At 39.5% G+C, this 18,662-nt stretch overlaps 1 protein-coding gene and 1 long non-coding RNA gene across 6 annotated transcripts in view; one reads left to right on the top strand and one right to left on the bottom strand.

The window, feature by feature from the left end:
* LOC104866940 overlaps positions 1 to 8,777 on the bottom strand; it is an 11,780-nt gene extending 3,003 nt beyond the window's left edge. For 2 of the 3 annotated variants that reach the window (XR_781609.3, XR_781608.3), the window contains exons 1-2: positions 8,666 to 8,776; positions 4,523 to 4,711 (exon numbers count right to left, since the gene is read on the bottom strand). This is a non-coding gene — a long non-coding RNA (uncharacterized LOC104866940). Of the gene's footprint in view, positions 1 to 1,922; positions 2,074 to 4,522; positions 4,712 to 8,665 lie in introns of those variants that run through there. The other variant, XR_781610.2, reaches the window with a different exon arrangement.
* The window catches only part of Spag17 (sperm associated antigen 17), a 195,771-nt gene that overhangs the window by 47,194 nt on the left and 129,915 nt on the right, over positions 1 to 18,662 (top strand). For all 3 annotated transcript variants that reach the window (XM_033758259.1, XM_010631186.2, XM_010631185.3), the window contains exon 4: positions 14,408 to 14,539. In XM_033758259.1, the coding sequence (XP_033614150.1) occupies positions 14,408 to 14,539 (132 nt within the window). The remainder of the gene's footprint in view (positions 1 to 14,407; positions 14,540 to 18,662) is intronic.

The following is an 18,662-nucleotide window of genomic DNA, read 5'->3' as shown; positions in this document are numbered from 1 at the left end:
AAAAAAAAAAAAAAAAAAAAAATGTGGACGCCAGCCCAGACTCGATGATGGGATCCAAGAGCTCTTCTTCTGAATGAGTACTTAGAGCTTGCCATTGGAGAAATTCAGCTGTACCACTATCCACATGCTGCTCATCAGACTACAGAATGCTCTCCTTGGACTCTGAATACCCCTTGCCAAACCAGCAGTGATCTGGGAGTGGTCAGAAAGTTTCCATGTCTTGTTCATTCCCCTGCTCATCAAGGTACGTTTTGATGCCAACAACCACCTTGTCAGGCAGGTTGTAATATTACTGTGTCACACAACAAGTGAAGGAAGTCTCGAAGAGGTGGGGTGACTTTCCCCACCGCCTGGGACTAACAACCTCAGAAGCTCCGTGCAAACCTGCCTACCTGGCTGCCTGCTCAGAGGCACTTACTATCTTGGTCTCATGGACTCTGGACAAATTAGAATACCTCTGCTAAATTAAATGCCTCCAGGGCTAGGGACTACATTACAATCAGACAAAGCTGGAGAGGTGGGTCTACAGTGAGAGCTCTTGAGTACACATCCAAGGGTTTTAAGGTTTGCCATGTTCTGGCTTGGCAGGACATCTAGTCTTCTTTGCCCATTTTATGTTTATGAGTATTAACTAAAGATAAATAATGTGTAAAATTACAAGACCTCCATATATCTTTCTGGGAATGTCACTCAACTACTTAAAACACTGTATCTCCCCATTACTTTCAGATAAACCTAGATTCTTTTAATGTTTTCAAGTCCCTGGTGGTCTCACCATTGTACCTCCATTGACTTCAGCCCAACCTTACACCCACACCCCGACCACTTTCTGGTTTCCTAAGTACACTTTGTCTGGCTTCCACCTCTCTGCCGAGGTTGCTGCCCCTTTCTCCTTCCTCTTCCTCCCCCATCTCACCCACCTGGCCTCAGTCACAGCCGCTCTCACTGGTCCTTCCCGACTCAGTCCAGAAACCCCACTCCTGGGAAGAGCTTGCTGAGCCACCCAGAGGGGATGGATGTGCAGAGGAAAGGCCCTCCCTCCCGTGGCCACAGCACCACTGCTTACTTTCATCACTTGACAACAGCCCCACCTCCCTGTGTCCCTGCCGTGCATAATGATTACATCCCTCATGGTGACTTGTTACATGCACATAACACATCTTGATTCTTTTTAAGTCCCCTTACACCCCTACTTCCATCCCTTGGCCCCCTTCCCTTTTATAAAATATCCCATATCCATATCTATTTCCTATTTTCTTATTTTATTTTGTTCTTTATTTACATTTATATTTGTATATACATCTTATATAAGATAAACTATGCAATATTTAAGCTTATATGTCTGATTTATTTTACTAATATTATGATCTCAAAGTGCATCCATTTTCCTACAAGTGACTTATTTGTCCTTTTTATGGCAGAATAGTACCCATTGTGTATAAATATAATGCTTTCTTCATCCACTTATCTGTTGATGGCCACATAGACTGATTCTAAAACTTAGCTATTATAAATTGTGCTACTATAAAATGGGTTTCCATTTACCACTACAGCATGATGTCTTTACTCTTTTAAGAAGACACTTAGAAGAGGAATAGATGGATTGAATGGAATTTCTAGTTTTAGTTTTTTGAGAAATCTCCGTTCTGATTCCATAATGATTCCACTAGTTTACATTCCCACTAATAAGGTAGAAGTATTCCTTTTTCCCTACAGCTTCTCCTGGATTTAGTATTTGATTTCTGGATGATAGCCATTCTTTCTGGAGTAAAATGGAATCTCCAAGTTGTTTTAACTTGCATTTCTCTAGTAAACAGAAATGTTGAACACTTTTCATGTATTTACTAGTCATTTGAATGTTTTCTGAGAAGTATCTCTGCGTTTCAGTGGTCCATTTTTTGATTAGGTCTTTTATTTTCAGGGGGTTAATTTTTTAGTTTTATGTGTGTGTGTGTGTGTGTATTATAGATATTTTTCCACTGTCTCTGTTGGAGGAATAGCTGGCAAAAACTTTTTCCCATTTTGTGCTTCTTTCTACTCTGAATCTCCAGGAATGGGAACATAGTAGGTGTCCTAAAAAAACGGATCAATGAATGATAAAGTGAGTCATCAAAATGTCAGTTCGTAACCCAGAATGACTCTGTCTTATCAGTTAGATGGTAAACAGGACTGTACCACAAGAATATCCCAGCTATAGAACATGTTTCTCTGTGAGGTGAACATTAATAGTTCACCCTCCTAAGGACCCTAGTTTTGAACAACATCAAAAGACCTCCCTAGGAAACTCAAATTTTGATCCAAGCCAACCAGAAGTTATGAATGTGGGGGACTCACAACCAAAGATTTTCAAGCACTGTAGAAGTAAAATTTGCAATTAAGGTGTATATTGGTCATCCGATTTAATTCATTCGATAATTACTGAGTATCTACTATTTCTTAGACTTTGAATTTAGATCAGTGAAAACTAATAGATAAAAGCCAACATCCTATGGGACTTACTTTTAAATTTTGGAGAGGAAATAATAGAAAAGATAAATTATGTGCTATGCTAGGTGGTGATATGGCTATGGAGAAAAAGGGTGAGAAGAAAGGTTACTAATTTGAGTGGCCAGAAAAGGAAAACTGAAGCAGTAATGTTTCGATCACAATCTGAAGGAGAGGGTGGAGCTATGCGGCAAAGAAAGGAAGAACTCCCACAAGCCAGAAACAGCATGTGTAAAGGGTCTAAAGCACACTTGTTCAACATCCAAAAGAAGTGTAACTAAAGAGCGGTGAAGGGAAGGAGACCGGTAGATTTCAGGAGACCCGGTAGGATCTGAAGCAAATGAAGGGACTTTGAAAGAAACTTCAACCAGGTGGTAAGAGTGTTAGATTTGGAGTCTGGGCTTAAGGAATCTATCTAGACCCTGAGGAAGTGTCCACACAGAGGATTTCAGCCAAGGAAAGTAGTTCACTGGAGAAAATATTGGTCAACCTCAGAACTTCGGAAAGAGAAGCAGAGGTAGCATTTGGGTTAGAAGAGCAGACTCTAGAATCACAGTGCTGTATTTAAGGATTTGTACCACATTCAATACCTGTGTCCCAGGACAAACACTTAATCTCTGCCTCCCATAGAATGATGTATTTAGCTCAGTGCTCAGCATATACACTAAATGATGCACATTATCCTAAAATATGTATGATTAGGCTACTGAACCATCCATCAGAGATGAGTAATCATGTCAAACATGACCTGCCAGAGAGGAGACTAATAGTCACCTCTCATAGGACTTGGTTGGAGATTGGATGAACCTGAGGCTCTGGGAAGACCATCAGTGGATGACCTGGAAGGACTGGGGAAAGCAGATCCAAGGGATGGATCTGAGCTAATGCCACTCTATCACAGCAGATCTGACAGCCTTAAGATGGCTGACCTTGAATTTAATGACCTCAGTTGTAGGGAGTTCCCAGTTTCAGCACCAGAAGAACCAAGCCCAAGCCTCAGCTGATCAACATAAATGACCTCTACCATTGTTTTAAACTCTAAGGTATTTAAAAAGCCCTGGAATGCTAAATCAATATTCCTACACCCTCACTTCCAGATTTGGAAGTTGTGGGGTAGATCCAAGGCAATCTTCATCTTTAACTAGGGCCCAGGGATTCTGGGAAAGGTGGTCCATAGAACACAAGGAAGAAATGTGCTCGTATGGGAGACGGTACAGCATTCCTCAGGCCATAAAGACTTTCCCAGTAACCACCAGGAGATATTTCCCTTACGCATTCTATAGCTAACTAATGGGTCAAAGAGATTAGAAAAAGACGGAAACACTCAAAGAGCAAGCCCTGTTTAAGGGCAGATTGAGGTTAGATTAAAAGTTAGGCAGCAGCAACAGCCTAGAAGAATACTGTCTACAATCAAGGTGAACAATACAACTTTTAGGGCTACTGAGTACCCAAGTGAAGAGAAGACAGGACTAAAAAGTTTCTTTACAGATAGCAGGACCATAGCAGAAATCTGACCCAGGTCTGTCCTTTGCAATGGACTACTTGATGACTTTAACAATAATAACAATAATAATATTTATGATGATGATGCAATATAGATATACATAACCAAAAGTTAGCAAGGGCGAAACTGACAACATATTAACTAAATTCATTATTATGAAAGGGCACAGAAGAAACCAACTTCAGAATCACCTGAGGGCTTTTTAAACAACTGCTGGGCTCCATCCCCAGTGTTTGGGATTCTGAAGGTCTAGTTTGGAGTCCAACAATTTGCATTTCTAACAAGTTCCAGGTGATACTGATGCCACTGGTCTGAGAAACACACCTTGCTAATAACTGGTTAACTCTTTAAAGTCTATTACTTTGAAGGCATAAACGTCTCCCTATAAGTACCATCTCAGCTTGCTCACCTTGCTTCGATGTTAACCAATAAAAATCTAAAACAAGCATAAATGATATGTGCCAGCCTTGTGCGTAAGTACAAGGCTAGGCAGGCTTCAGGTGTAATTAGTCTAGGTGCTCCAGCCCTGCCTACCTGCAGTGCCCTTCACTCTTCTTCTTCTGTGTGGTGGCCTCCACATCCCGATGGAGGCAAGGTAGCTGTGGTGATCCTGTTTGGCAGAGCTCTTCCTGAATCTCTGTCATGACCAAAGAAATTGGGTCCAGCATTCCCAGAAGACAACTCCTCATATTTCCCTGGCCTGAACAAGATCACATGCGCATCCTGTACCAAAGACAGGGGAGGTTGGTATTATTTTTAGTGCAGACACTTCCACCCATTTAATTGCATTTCTGCAGAGGCACATGATGTAATTAAGAGACGGACTGGTGTTTGAAAAAAGCTAAATTCCCCTAGAAAGCATGCAAGTGTGATGGATAAGCCAGCAGCAACCTTGAGCGTGGAGTCTACACACACAGCGAGTGACAACTCCAGTGCCTCAGCATTGCTGTGCAGGAGGCACAGGGACCTGCTGGGGACTGCACAGCCATCTGAGCAGCAGCATAGGTCAGGCACTCACTAGTAGGACCTCAGTCCTGCCTGAAGGTCTCAGACTGAAGGCAGGATTTTAAGAAAATTACTTCAGATTTAAGGAGGTGGTCGGTGGCTGTCAGCCCGAGCACTTTCTCAGATAGGAGGAGATGGGAGGCCAGGGAAGCCGTCAGGACTGAGGGTCCCCATGGGGTCTCAGGAAAAAAGAAGCAGCTCAACCACTTGGATTTGAGGCACTTAGTGATGGCAAACTGGGAAGAGTAGCAAGAGTATTTAAACATAAAAACGTGCCTGAAAAGCCCTAGATCCTCGCAGCTAAATTAGAGGCTGGGCACAGAGACTAGGCAGGGCCTAGAACATAAGGCAAGAATAAAAGGGTAGAAAGGCCCACTGGGAAGCCACAAAGCGCAATGATGAAGAATAGGAATCTGGGCCCAAGTGGCCTGGTTATAATCCCATGGCTACTGATTACTATCTGTGCGATTGCCTGGCCTCTTCTTCTCCTTATCTGACAAAACGGTGTGGCAAGGGTAGCCACCTCAAAGGGCAGACAAGGGCTAAATGACTTGGATAAATCTGGAGCTGTGCTGCAGAACCAGGAATGTGTTTCTTAGCCTGAGAAGCTATTACGTCCAATCTGTTCCCACAGCTTTGTGATTGTAAACATAAACCTTTAAAAGCATTCGCCCTTCAAACCATATGACAAATAACTCCAAGGAAATCGTTTTTATATGTATTTAATGAATGGCTTTATCTGGTGGCTCTACATGCACGGGGTTGTATTAAGAGATTTAGAAAGCTAAATCAGAAAAGGATTTGACTTTCTGAGCTAATGGAGGAGGCAAACCCCGTACACAAACAATCCCAGTCAGATAGAGCAACAGCAGGGCTGTTCACAGCACGGAAAAGTTCCTACAACTGATAGGTCAAGAATGTCTTCAGATGGTATCAACATCTTGGGACTTAATAGGGGCAAGAGAAGATCTTGGACGTTGCCGTGATCATGGAATCACATGCTGCTAATTCACACCTGAAGCAAAACCCTTCTTAATCTCGTGTGTGTCAATTCTTCCAGATATCATCTCGTCAGTTTCGTGCACCTTTGTTTGCAGGTACACAAAACAAAAACGCTTCCTAATAAACAAGATTGTTTGCTTTTAACTTCTTTGTAGAGTAAGCTCAGAAAACATTACTAAAATACTCCTGTGTGTTTTGACATGTGCTGTAACGTTAGATGTTCAATACATATCCCCCTTGAGGGATTAATTACATTTCCAATTATACATGTCTGTTAAAGCATAGATTAGGTCTACCTTCCCCGTGTTTGTTATTGCTGCTTCTGAAACTTCTTTACAGCCCCAAAGAGGTCTTAATCCCTGTCAAATGTTATTATGTTACCAACTTTTATGTAGTCTTGAAAGGGGTTGTTTATTTAGTTTCAATGACTCCTTGTTACTGCCAAATATTATTTCATTTCAGCACAGATGTAAGGGGTCCAATGACTGGAATTATTTTACAGCCCTGACATTGTGGAGAGATGGATACCGGTTTAATTACGGACAGCTGAAAATGATCTAGGAGTCACCTGCTATGGATATTTATCATCATTATGAACTGCTCACCAAGCTGTGCTCAGATCACTTTCCTAAGTTCCATCTGCATTATATGACAGTGTGATCTGTACGGAACCTATATCTTCTGTCACCTTTAAATTTATGGATAGACAGTTTAATATTACTAGATTATTTTCTTTTCCTCTTAAAGTGAGAAAATATGTTTCAGTCATTCACGTTCTTTTTCCTTCCTCTTTTTTTTTTTTTTTTTTCGGTTTCTCTCCTTGCCTTTTCTCACTGCTGCCCTTCTCCCTCCAGCTGTTTTTCCAATTATGCCCCATTGGAAATTATTCATTACTCAAAGAATGTGAGTTGCATAGACTGGACACATAAAGGATCAAGCGATGCAATAACTAAAATATAGTTGGCACTTAATAAATGCATAAGAAATAAAGGCAGGAATAGAGCAGAAAGAACCAGAAAGGAAGTATGGAATTGCAGAGCCTGCTTCTTAAAATTCTTCCTTCTCCTCTGCGAGAGAAATTAAGAATAGCATAATTTCTAATTCTATCACCCTCTGCATTAGACACTAAGCTACAGTATAACAAGATATATTTTATATCCTCTCCTCTTTTTGCCTCCACCTATCTATAAAGAGATTTTGGGTTGTCCTTGTCAGGTTGAGGGAATGGAACAGCCAAGGTGTCAGCACCTGGTAATAAACTAAAGTCACTGTCGTACCATCCAACTGCGCTTCGTTCCCTTCCTCCACTGACCTGGGCTGCTGTGCCCTTAAAAACTCCAGTTCTGTCCTGGCTATCTAGATAACTAGGTTAGTAAGAACTAACTTAGTGATGCTTTGCCATGCACATAGCATTCACCGTGCTCAGTCTTTTTATGGGTTTTCTCATTTAGGTCTCTATACAGTCTTACAATATCAGCGTGATGTGTACTGTCTTTCTACAGATTTGCTGTTCTTGGTAGGGGAGAATTTTGCCACCCACAGAACATTTGGCAAGGTCTGGAGCTGCTTTTGGTTGTCACAGCAGGGTAACAAACCAAGAATACAGTAAGCATCATATAGTGCATAGGAGAACTTCCTACAACCAAGAATTACCTGGCTCAAATTGGCCTTGTTTTAGATTATTAAAAAAGAAAAGATGAAGATTAACAAGGGTAAATAATTTGTCAAAGATCATCCAGTGATACCTGGGAAGCATGGAATTGCATTCTTCAACCTGTACTTCTGCGCACAAGTAATTAATGGCTTCAGCAACTGACTCATCAACGAAGTGAAAAGGGAACCAAAATTCCCAAAGGGAATCTCTTTGTGTGAGATTTAAGTGGCTCTTTTCAGTTATTTACAGGTCATTCCTCTTCCATTCTCAACACATACGCAGAATGAGATCCATCAAAAGCAACGTTTCACTGTAAACACCAAAACCTCTATACACAGAGACACACACTGGAGCAGAAGTTCCTCTGACTTTTGAAAGTTATTAGCAGACATAAAGATATAAGATAAGAGCAGAATGCATAAGCAATTGTGTTACCTAAGCAATAAACTTAAAAAATAGGACATAGAGTTACAGTCGATGACAGCAAATAAATTATACATGTTGAATCCGATGAATGTTTAATGATGAACAAAAACATCTTGCATTTTAAAGACAGAAACGGTAAATAGTGAAAACGTATTCCTCTCTTTTCATTAATTCTTAATTAGGTACAAGTATCAGTTTTGACATAGCAAGACTCTGCCTCCAAATATAAAATTTTAAAAGGGCTAGGGTATAGTTCAGTGAGATTAAGGCCCTGAGCTCAGTCCCCCAGTGCCTACATCAGTTTCAACAGTATTTTAAGATATCGTTTGGGTATCTTTTGGATCTTATTTGGCTCCCAAATCAACTCTGGACACAGTTTGGACACACTTTTTTCACACACATGTGGAAATGCACACACACACACACACACACTCACACACAGGTAGACACATGTACCCACATATGATCACACACCACACGTCTCTACACATTGTACACATCCATGCCCAGACAGGTCCCATGTCTTATTCCTGAGAGTGGAGTTTCCTTTCCCTTTATCCTTTTCTTAGAGTACAGAGTTCCTTTCTCACCCTTGCTGGCCTCAGCCACCCACGAAACCTCTCTGGTGCTTTTTGCACTCCCTTGTTCCATCCAGAGCCTTTCCCCTTTGTGACCTAGTCCAGGCACCTCCAGGCAGTGGGTCCAAGGAGCTTCAAACATCATAAAGGCCAGAAAAGTACTGACCTGCACAGCCAGCCTTCGGCACCATAGTGTTTAGGTTAGAGAGAACAGCTACCTCCTGCCCTAAATTCTAAACTGCCATATCTGTTCCTATTGCTTGAAATGATTTCATGAGTCACAAGTCTGTCTCATTTTACAGTAAAGGATAAAAATCTCAAAATACAATAAACTCCCTGGTATCCATAAACAAAATGGGTTACCCATTTAAATCTTTTCTGCTTTGCTGGCAGGAGGAATTTAAAAAGCAAAGGCATCAGGTAGCTAAAAGGAGAGGACTGTAACAGAGGAAAAGGGGGCAACAGATAGAAGTCAGAAGCAAACTCTGATCCCCTTGTTGCCCTGTACCAGCCTGTTTATTTTCATGGGGGAGTAAGTCTCCTCAGAGACCAGAAGGAAGTCTCTCAGCCTGGAATCCCTAGATTTTCATTCCTCCTCACCTTCAACACTCTGTGAATCTGAGTATACCACTGTTATTTAATAAATGCGTGCAAGCATCTCCTACATTCATAAAATATGCTGAGGATGGCGCTGAATGGCTGACTTTCCTTTCAGTTCGGGGGAAAAAGAAAAGGGGCAAAGTCATAGAATGGTCATGTGATTTTTTTTTTTGGTACAGGGATCAAACTTGGGTCCTTGCACTTGCGAGGCAGGCAGCAGAATCACTAAGCTAAATCCCCAGTCCATGTGATCATAATTTTAAATGAGATGACTCTATTTACTATCATCTATATCCACCCTGACAATAGCCACTAACCTTTGTGACCGTTTGATCATCTATAAAATAAAACTGAAATGTTCATCTCCCCAGTTTCACCAGTACTGTCCAGCTACTCAACAGGCACCTGGGCCAGTGGCTACCACACCATACAGCACATAGCCAGAACATTCCCGTGCTCACCAAAACTCCATCAGCACCAATGCGCACAAGCATGTCGTTGGCGAATACTCAGCGTTTGTAAAGTGGGGAGGGAAGCAGATCTTTTCATACAACACTGTTGAGGGCAGAAATGCTACTTAAAAAAAAACAAAACATGCATTTAACAGCAAAAAGGAAATAGCCTAAATCTAAATATGCATCAACAGGGAAGTAGTTAAATAAACAACCAAACAACCATGTGACTCTACTGCCTATTTTAAAAATGAATATGTAAACAAAACATATCAGCGCAGAAAGCTGTCCTGATGTTCTTAGGAAAAAGACAAACCACAGATCACTTAATATGATAACACTGACATTTGTATAAAGCATAAAAAGGATACACATATCTGTTTATGCATGTACAGGGGATTATGAAAGGATAAAAGACTTTGTTAACACTGATTATCTCTGGGGAAGGGATAGTTAGGAAAATGCTTTCTTTTCACAGTACATCATTATTAGACTTTTTCTGTGATGGAGGACAGTAATATTCTTCCTTTGCTGAATTAATCAGATACTAATAAGATACCCAGAAATGTGACACCAAAAAAAAAAAAAAATCAGATCTCTGAATCAAAAGCTTGTTTGCTCGGCCTTGTATAAAATGGATCCAACCTAGGGTGTGGACCTGCTCCTGCTTGCTGAGGTCTTTATATATCCGAACAAATCCTAAGTCATTAGCCCCCCCAAAAGGAGTTAGATATGAAGTTATACATGGTAGATTATTGTAGTTAGGGCAATAAACCCACTGCTCAAGGAGGCTCTGGAATCAGTGGACTCTTTTAGGGGGAACGAGTGGCCTCTTGGAGCTCTCATGGGGAAAAGCTTCCCCAGACCATCTCTCTCCTATTGCCCCTCTGCCCTGTCTAACACAGCCTCACCCTGCCCTTTCCTCTACTTCCTTGCTCACAATGCCTATTGCAGGCAAGAGTAATGCAGATCCAAAATTATTGCACGTCCTCAGAGCTCACCCATGATTAACACGTAGGTTAAGCAATGATTCAAGCTGTTCTGTATGTTGTTTTATAAAGCATGCCAAGGAAATCAAGCAGAAAACCTCATGGTTTTCCATTCTATCCATCCACCATCCATCCATCCATCTGGTTTCCATGGGAATGTGTGAGGCATTTCCACACACTGGACAGGCAGATGTTTGTGCTAACAAACGAGCAGGTATTGTAGAAAGGCGGAATGGCTAGAAGGGAGAGAGAGGGCCTGGGAGGCAAGGAAAAAATTTAACCTATGTGTTCTAAATGGTAAATCTTTGAGCCAGGTCAGTGATAAAAAGGGAAATGAGTTTGTTTTTTTTCTCCTCAATGTGCTCAGAATCGCAAACTTCCAAAGATAAAAAGAGTAGCTACACCCCCAAAACAAATGTCTTCACACAACAAACATGGCTTTCTACCTCAGCTACAGTCTTTGAGACATCATTTTCTCCTATAGCCATCTTTCCCAGAAAAAAAAAAAAGCAAAAAGCAGTGTCGGTTGCAGTGCAGGACGCAGAGCCTCCCAGCCCGTTCCACCCCCAGAGACATGACATGAGGAAGTCCGGGGTTCTCGGGCCTTGCTTGACAGCAGTTGTCCCCATGCGGAGTAAGTTCCATTTGCCCGTCTGACTCAGGTTTGTGAATTTCTGGCTTATGCTAAGCACCTTGGTGTTTGGGGCCTAGTGAGTGAGTACTCAGGCTTTTATCCATTTAGGACTGTTTCTCCACCTAGATTGGGAAGCTTAGATTTTTCTCTAATTACTCCCCTTCCACTGCCACCTTGCTGCTACCATTTTGTATCATGTTGTTCATCCTCCCAAACTGACAGCTCTTGTCATCTTGCTGCTTATGCACACGCACAGAAACCCATGCACAGGCATATGCACCGGTGTGCACACACACTCAGGCCATGGGTGCTAGACCTTTACAGAAAACCAAAGATTTGCAGGAGAGGAGAAGCCTTTCAGAAATGTTCTGAGAAAGGTACATTTCCTTTTAGGATTGTGTCCTCTGCAAATTTTAATACCTCCAAAGATGCCTTTTACACATAGATCTCCTGAGAATTTGGCTTTCATCCAATACCAAATTTCTGGCTACTGACTGGGTGGAACTGTGACATACAGGATATTGAAGAAAGCACCTTTAATGGAAATTAATTTGTAAGCACCTTCCTAGTTCTGTTCTCCTGGGATGACCCTCATGATCAAGAACGTTTTCAGGCTCACGTTTTGAGTTTAGCACAGACTCTCATTTTCATTAATTATCCTGAAGAGGCACAGTATCGTCTGAAAGTGGCCTTTGTGGCGTCAAGCCCATTCAGAGCAGCAGTGGAGAGAACAAGTATTGTCCAGCCTCTACAGTTGCTAACGGTGACTTGTGCAGACTGTGCCTTCTCCAGGCAGGTCTGACCTGCATCCCCTCCATATGGGCCACTCCGCAGGCTCCCACAGGGCCGTCCCTGATGCTGCCTTTCTCTAACCTGGATTCTGTCTCTGTCTACATGTTGAGAGGACACTGGTGTCCACAGTACCCCCATCACATCTCCCAGATCAGGGCAGGACATCCCTGTTACTGTGACACTGTGCCAGATTTGTGTTTGAAACCTAGAACTCTGAAGGTAGCTTTAGACACCAGAAAGACCTTTTAGGGCCTGCAAAATACCTTTTTCAGGGGATGTTTTGCTGTGCTTTGAGTCCATTTTAACACAGTGAGGCAAGATTCATAGACTTTGAAAGACAAGAGGCTGGAAAGCAACTCTAGAGACATCCCATCCATCACCTTGACTCCAATAGGCAAGCCCTGGCCCCCAGGCACAGATGAGTATCCTGCCTTCACAGATCATCAGGAAAAGAGACTCCATGGCCATACTTGGGAAGCCCATTCCCATACTGACTTCCCTTCAACATTGTCATTGTCTTTGTGGTACTCCATGAGCTCAGACTGCTCTGAGCTTTAAAAATCCCAATTTGAATATATTTTGGAATAGATGTCATGAAGCAGCTTGATTGTTAGCATGCTGTTCCACTGGGCTTGAAAAATTCCATCTCAAACCAAACATTGATGTCTACTCTTGGGGTTGGACCCAGACGAACAGCGTTCATTTTACAGTGAGGGCCTGACCTGTGATCCCTGCAGGATCCCCTTCCACCTTGGATCTGCTCGCCATTAAATGGTGAGGTGCTGCAGGTGTACTGTGTGTTTTCTTGCTCCCAGAAATCATAGCCAGCATCACGTCCATTTTCCTAAATTGTGTTAGCAGGAGAAGAACTGCCATGAAAGCAAAGCACTGTGTTTCCTGCAGAGTAGTCCATTAGACACACATGCAGCTCTCTGGTGCTTGCTTTGTTCTTTCGGTTTTGAGAAAAGAGGACTTTAATGGAATCCTTGCCCTGCATTTCCCATTCTGCTGTGCAATGTGGGAAGCCCCGACGTGGTCGCTCAGAGGTCCAGTTACATTTTGGCACACACGATAATCCACAAGGCCATCTCAGTTAGAAATGAAATGTGCATATCTCTCTCTTTCAGCTGTTTCTTTTGGCAAAGGGAAAGTCAAGGAAACTGGGCTGGCCATGAAGCCCCAATCGAGAACTGGTATGAACCTCAGACAAGACACAGCTCGAGGGATACTAGGGCACGCGGTCATCGTCTGAGACCAAGGGCCTGAAATTGACACCATATGCATGGCAAGAAGTGATTGCTACACGAGGCAGGGGGAGAAGCAACATGTCAGAACATTTGAGCAACACCTAATTCATCTCAGGGTTATAAATAAAGATAATGCTAGCTTAAAAACAAAACTTAAAAAAAAAATACTTTAGATCACTTCTGTGACTCCTGCAGGCAGATGTCGACTTTATTAAAGAGACAACGTGAAATAAAGAGAAACGCATAACAACTTTTATGGTATATTTTACATGATGTTTTTCTTTTTGCAGTAAATAAAGTGCTTATAGGACTCCAAGGAAAAGGGCCCAGATGTTAGTTGTGTGAAATTTAGGGGAAACAAGCTGTAAAAAACACAGTCATAAAACAGGCTGTCAGTGCCACACATCTGGATAATACAGCTGTATGTTCCTAGTGGCTGTCGTCACCCAAAGAAAACTCAATAACCTCATTTCACCCCAATTAGGCTGCATACCAAAAGGATCAACATTAAGTTGTAAGAGGGGTAGCATTCATATGGTGCCTCGGTGTCAATCCACTTTTATCTTTCATTTAAATCTGATCATCAAGAAATAAAAGCCTGCTAACATACTCATTTCCACTATTATAAAGCCCTTTTTAATTTTTAATGTCCTAATAAGTCAAAGTTTGACAGTTTGGGCTACTGGCTACACCAAACAACAAAAGACTTTTTGTAGCATGAGAGTGACCTTTGCTGCTCATCCCCAAATAGAACCCTGCCTCTTTCTCTTCCTCTTTTCTGGGAGCCTGAGTCTAACACCATTGTTGGGAACTCCTGTCTGCCTTATTGGAAAAAGAAGTTGATGTTCAGACAATTTAAGTTTATTTGATGACACTGGGACATTTTTCCTTTTTTAGGGGGGTGGTTAGCAATGAAGCACTTTTGCTATTAGACAAATATTACAAAACATAATAACACACTCTTTCATCTTTTCATCACTGACAGGCTGTGGCAAAGGTTCTAAAATGTCACCCTCTCTAATAATTCTATTTCTTCACAGGTGTTAATTGCAGCAAAAGCAATTGTGGACAATGGAGAGAAATTGACCTTACCATTGATAGGGAAACTCCTAAAATTTCAACTTCTCCAGATTAAATTAAAGGACCAGCAACGACGGGAAAATGAAAAGAAGGTACAGCCTAACATGTGGGTTGTCCAAAGAGGGCAAGCAGTGAATGAAACAGATCCAGTTTCCCCGAGAGCACTTCCTCTCTTCTCTTCTTAAACCACTATTAAGTGTTACCTGGCAGATATTCCTGTCACCTCAGATCTTACTAACAAATCTCTCCGAAGATCTGCTGGAGGGATTCTGATAAATCTATTAAAAATAAGTCTCCTTCATATGAAAAGGACAATATTCAAGGCATGCACTCCAGGTGGTTTTTATTGTGGTATATTTATATTTTTAGCAAGAAAATGACCCAGGAAAGAAACAGGGAGTCAGGAGAAGTAAATATAAAAAGCAGGGGAAAAACTCCTCAAGTCAGGCTCTATTTAAATTATTCTATTTGATATTCAGGAGGAGTGGCTAATAAGATAGCAGGCACATCTGCACCTTCCTAATAAAGTAACTTTTATCAGCAATCCATCACTCCTACTTTCATATAATATATCTGATTATTGCTTCACATGTGGATTTCTCATTTAATTTGCGTATAAAATCAATTGGGGTCTTTTCAAAGTATCAACATTTGCATCTGAATAATGCTTTGAAAATACTTTAGTCAAAGTGATGCAAAGTTCAACTCATTTGTTACGATCAATCAATACTCACAATGAGAAATTCTTTTCTTATTTTCCAAATCATGCTGAAATATTTTTGGAAAGCCAAATGCTTCTCTGTGTGTGTGTGTGTGTGTGTGTGTGTTTGTATGCACATGTTACGTATGAAACATATGAATTTGCACGAGTTGTTTATAATCTTAAAAGAGGCAAAATTAATCAGTAATAAAAGAAAAAGTAAATATATACCAATAATACCTTATTCAAGACCCCCAAATCTAGTTTCCTATTTGAGTTGTGTTCTTGACAGAATAATTGTGGAATAATAATAATAATGGTGATGATAATAATATCACACTGTGCTTACAGAATAGGGCTTTATGTTTTCCAAAGAGATTCTCTATATTTCATCTTATTGAAGGTGGTACATACTGTCCTCAAAAAATTTCCACTCGTGAATGTGCTTGATGGTATCGGTTTTCACCTATTGAAGTTTTTTCCATCATGTACAGGGGACTGACTGTACCTTAAGAAATATTCATGGAAATTAAAACTTGGCAGAAGAAAAGTTGGAAAATCTGAAGCCAGTGTAGTAACATCTCTTCTTGCCTTTTGAAATTCCAGCGTCATATGGAAATATGAATTATGAAAAGTAGACTGAGTCTTGTGAAAATTCCTGCATCTTCTGTTTTGTACTTTTCCATAGGACCTATAGATAGCCTGCTAAAGAGTATCAATTTACTTGTTTACCACCTATTTTTAAAAGCAGTTATTTCTTCTTAAAGGGACCCTGAAGATTTCAATTAACAAACCTTAAGTAAAAAGAAATACACTCTCCCAATAGCTTAGGAAATTTTTTAAAGCATGCAAGAATATAAAAATATTCTTGCATTATTATTTTGCTCACCAGTTCCTTGAATCGTGAGCTACAATAATATTGCTGTGAGATACTGATTATATGGAAATAATTTTAATTTACTTGTCAAACATTGAAAGAGTCTTAAGGAACTGGGGCTTGAACTGCAGATTTTATAGAAAAAAATTATTTGACACAGTAAGAGAAGTCTTTGAGCAATTAAGAGCCAAAATTTTCATGATCTAATTTAATGTCTGTTTTGGGGGGTCCCAAAGCACCAGTCTCAAATCCCTGAGTCAAAAAACATATGAGTAGGTGCTAAATAAATGGGTGAAAACTGATTGGAATGGAATACTTTCCAGAAAGCACTTCTGGTAAAGGCAAGATGAAAGGAGTTGTATGTGGGATGATGTAATCTATGTTTATTTCAACAACACTGCCCAAGAGATCAGTTGGAACAATTGAGGTTAATGCTTGTCAGCTAGGAGTACAGCAGAAAGTAAAATAAATAGACAGTATGTAAAACTGATGCCATGCTGTGCACTAGAAAATGAATTAAAAAAAAGAAAAAGAGGACTTTATCCAAATTCTTCCTCTTTCCTGAACCTAGGATGAAATTCTGCGATTCCTACAAGGAGAGGGGCTAAATCTTCAGCTTTTTAACCACAACATGAAATTCATATAGATGTTTTCTTTCAAATGCTAATTATAGTACATTGCTTACATCTGTACAACCCGAAGAATGTTTTGTATCTTCTTTTAACTTTTGGAACTGAATTTTTAACAAATTAATAGCTTAAAAAATATCCATAACAATAATTATAGGAAATATTAGGGTAAAAGGTAGAGCAAAAATAAATAGTAAGCTTATATTTGTATATTTGTATAAATAGAATGTATCACAATATATTTAATCCAATTTTAATGAAAACTTTTCTTAAAAATAAATGGTAAATAATATTCAGCTGCCAAATACAGAAAGGATATCTCAGACTCTAAAGTTTAATAACTCACAACACTTTAACATTGATTTTGCTTTGTGCTTTGCAAGAAAGTTTGCTGGCTAATTAATAGAATAAACATAATTATTAAAAATTAATGTTATCAATATTATAAAGATGTTTTGCTAATAATTTTAAAGCCTTTTCTCATGTAAATTTCTGGAGCACAAATGCTGGAATAAATAGAAAATAAACAGAATCTATTTTAAGATATTTATCTATTTAATTACTTCCACATAGAGCACACAAAAAAATGTACTTTGTTTCTCTAAATATATTTGAGCACATCAGAATACAATTTCTGCATAGTAATCCCAAATTAAATTTTTGTCACATCTTAAAATGTAGATAAAAGTGTTTTATTTACAAGTGAATTTTTCCTAAACAATTATCTCAACATTTATTTTACATTTTTAGTTCTACATTGTCAGTCTGTCATTCATTCAACAAACATTATTAAACCACATATTTATAGAAACAATATACCAGTCACATGCATATAATGTTCTTTATTATTTTAAAATAAATTAATTGGTTTCTGTTCTGGACTATGTTTTAATTTAATCAATATCTGAATTTTTATTTCACTCATATTTTGTTTCCTTTTAACTCTAATTTCTATGTTATAGATTAATTATGAACATTTAAAACCAAAACAATTATGAGTCAGAATTTCTATTTAATTTCTATTGAAAATTCAACTAAAATAAAGCATTTAATTATAAAATAGATGAAAATGACTGTGATACAAAAAGTTATTAGCCATTGAAATGATTAGATTAAATTGTCTTATTTTCCTCTGAGTTCAGAATTTTTTTTGTTTACGAAAACAGATGCAAATCCAAATATATTCTTTTTTTTAATCCAAACATATTTAACTGTGCTTTTCATTTATGAATTCAAATAAATATTCCATTCTTTCTTGGACATTTTTTGTAAAAATGAGTTGTTTCTCTTTGTAGCTCATGTAAGCTGCCTTATTTTCTTGTGTACTAGAGTTGAAGAGAAGGAAATGTAAAAAGCATTGAACAGATAATGTTAAAATTTTCTTAAAACGATTCAAAATTAAACTGCCTGATTTTGATAAAGACAACGTTACAAAGCCACAAACAACCTTGAGCCTCCTCCAAAAGAGGAACCAAGAGAAATTGGAGGGGCTTTCGCGGACCTGTTCCAGGTTCCTCCAGTCAAAATCCCGGAACACTGGAAATCAGCCAATGCAGTGCCATTCTGTGTGTGTGTTTTGTTTTAAAAGAAAAGCCACAGGGACATACCAGGAAATTACAGGCTGGTTAGTTTTGATTCAGTTGTGGTTAAAATCTTCAGAAACTATTTTAAGAAATCAAACGGAGGAAGAGCAGAAACTCAGCTTTTAGAGGAGCTCGTGTAGTTTCAGGAAACAAATAACTCGCCTCACTAACTGAATGGAATTCTACGAGGCTGTATTATCGAAATGAGGGCACTATCAACATGAATGTTGGAGCGAAGGAACTTTAGAGCCCACAACTCGGGAGAAATTACAAATGACTCACTGGCTGGCTTTTCTCTAAAACAGAGTAGTGCTTTCCTAATTGGTTTGATTTTTATTAATGAAAACTTTGTATGGACCTCTAGGAAGCTTTAAAGGAACACATATATTTAAAATAGGATAATATTTTTAAGTGTCTATGGTAACA

The sequence above is a fragment of the Fukomys damarensis genome, unplaced genomic scaffold (genome assembly GCF_012274545.1).
Source record: "Fukomys damarensis isolate Sample0158 unplaced genomic scaffold, DMR_v1.0_HiC HiC_scaffold_33, whole genome shotgun sequence".
Classification (NCBI taxonomy): domain Eukaryota; kingdom Metazoa; phylum Chordata; class Mammalia; order Rodentia; family Bathyergidae; genus Fukomys; species Fukomys damarensis.
This window is presented reverse-complemented; position numbering and strand designations above follow the sequence as displayed.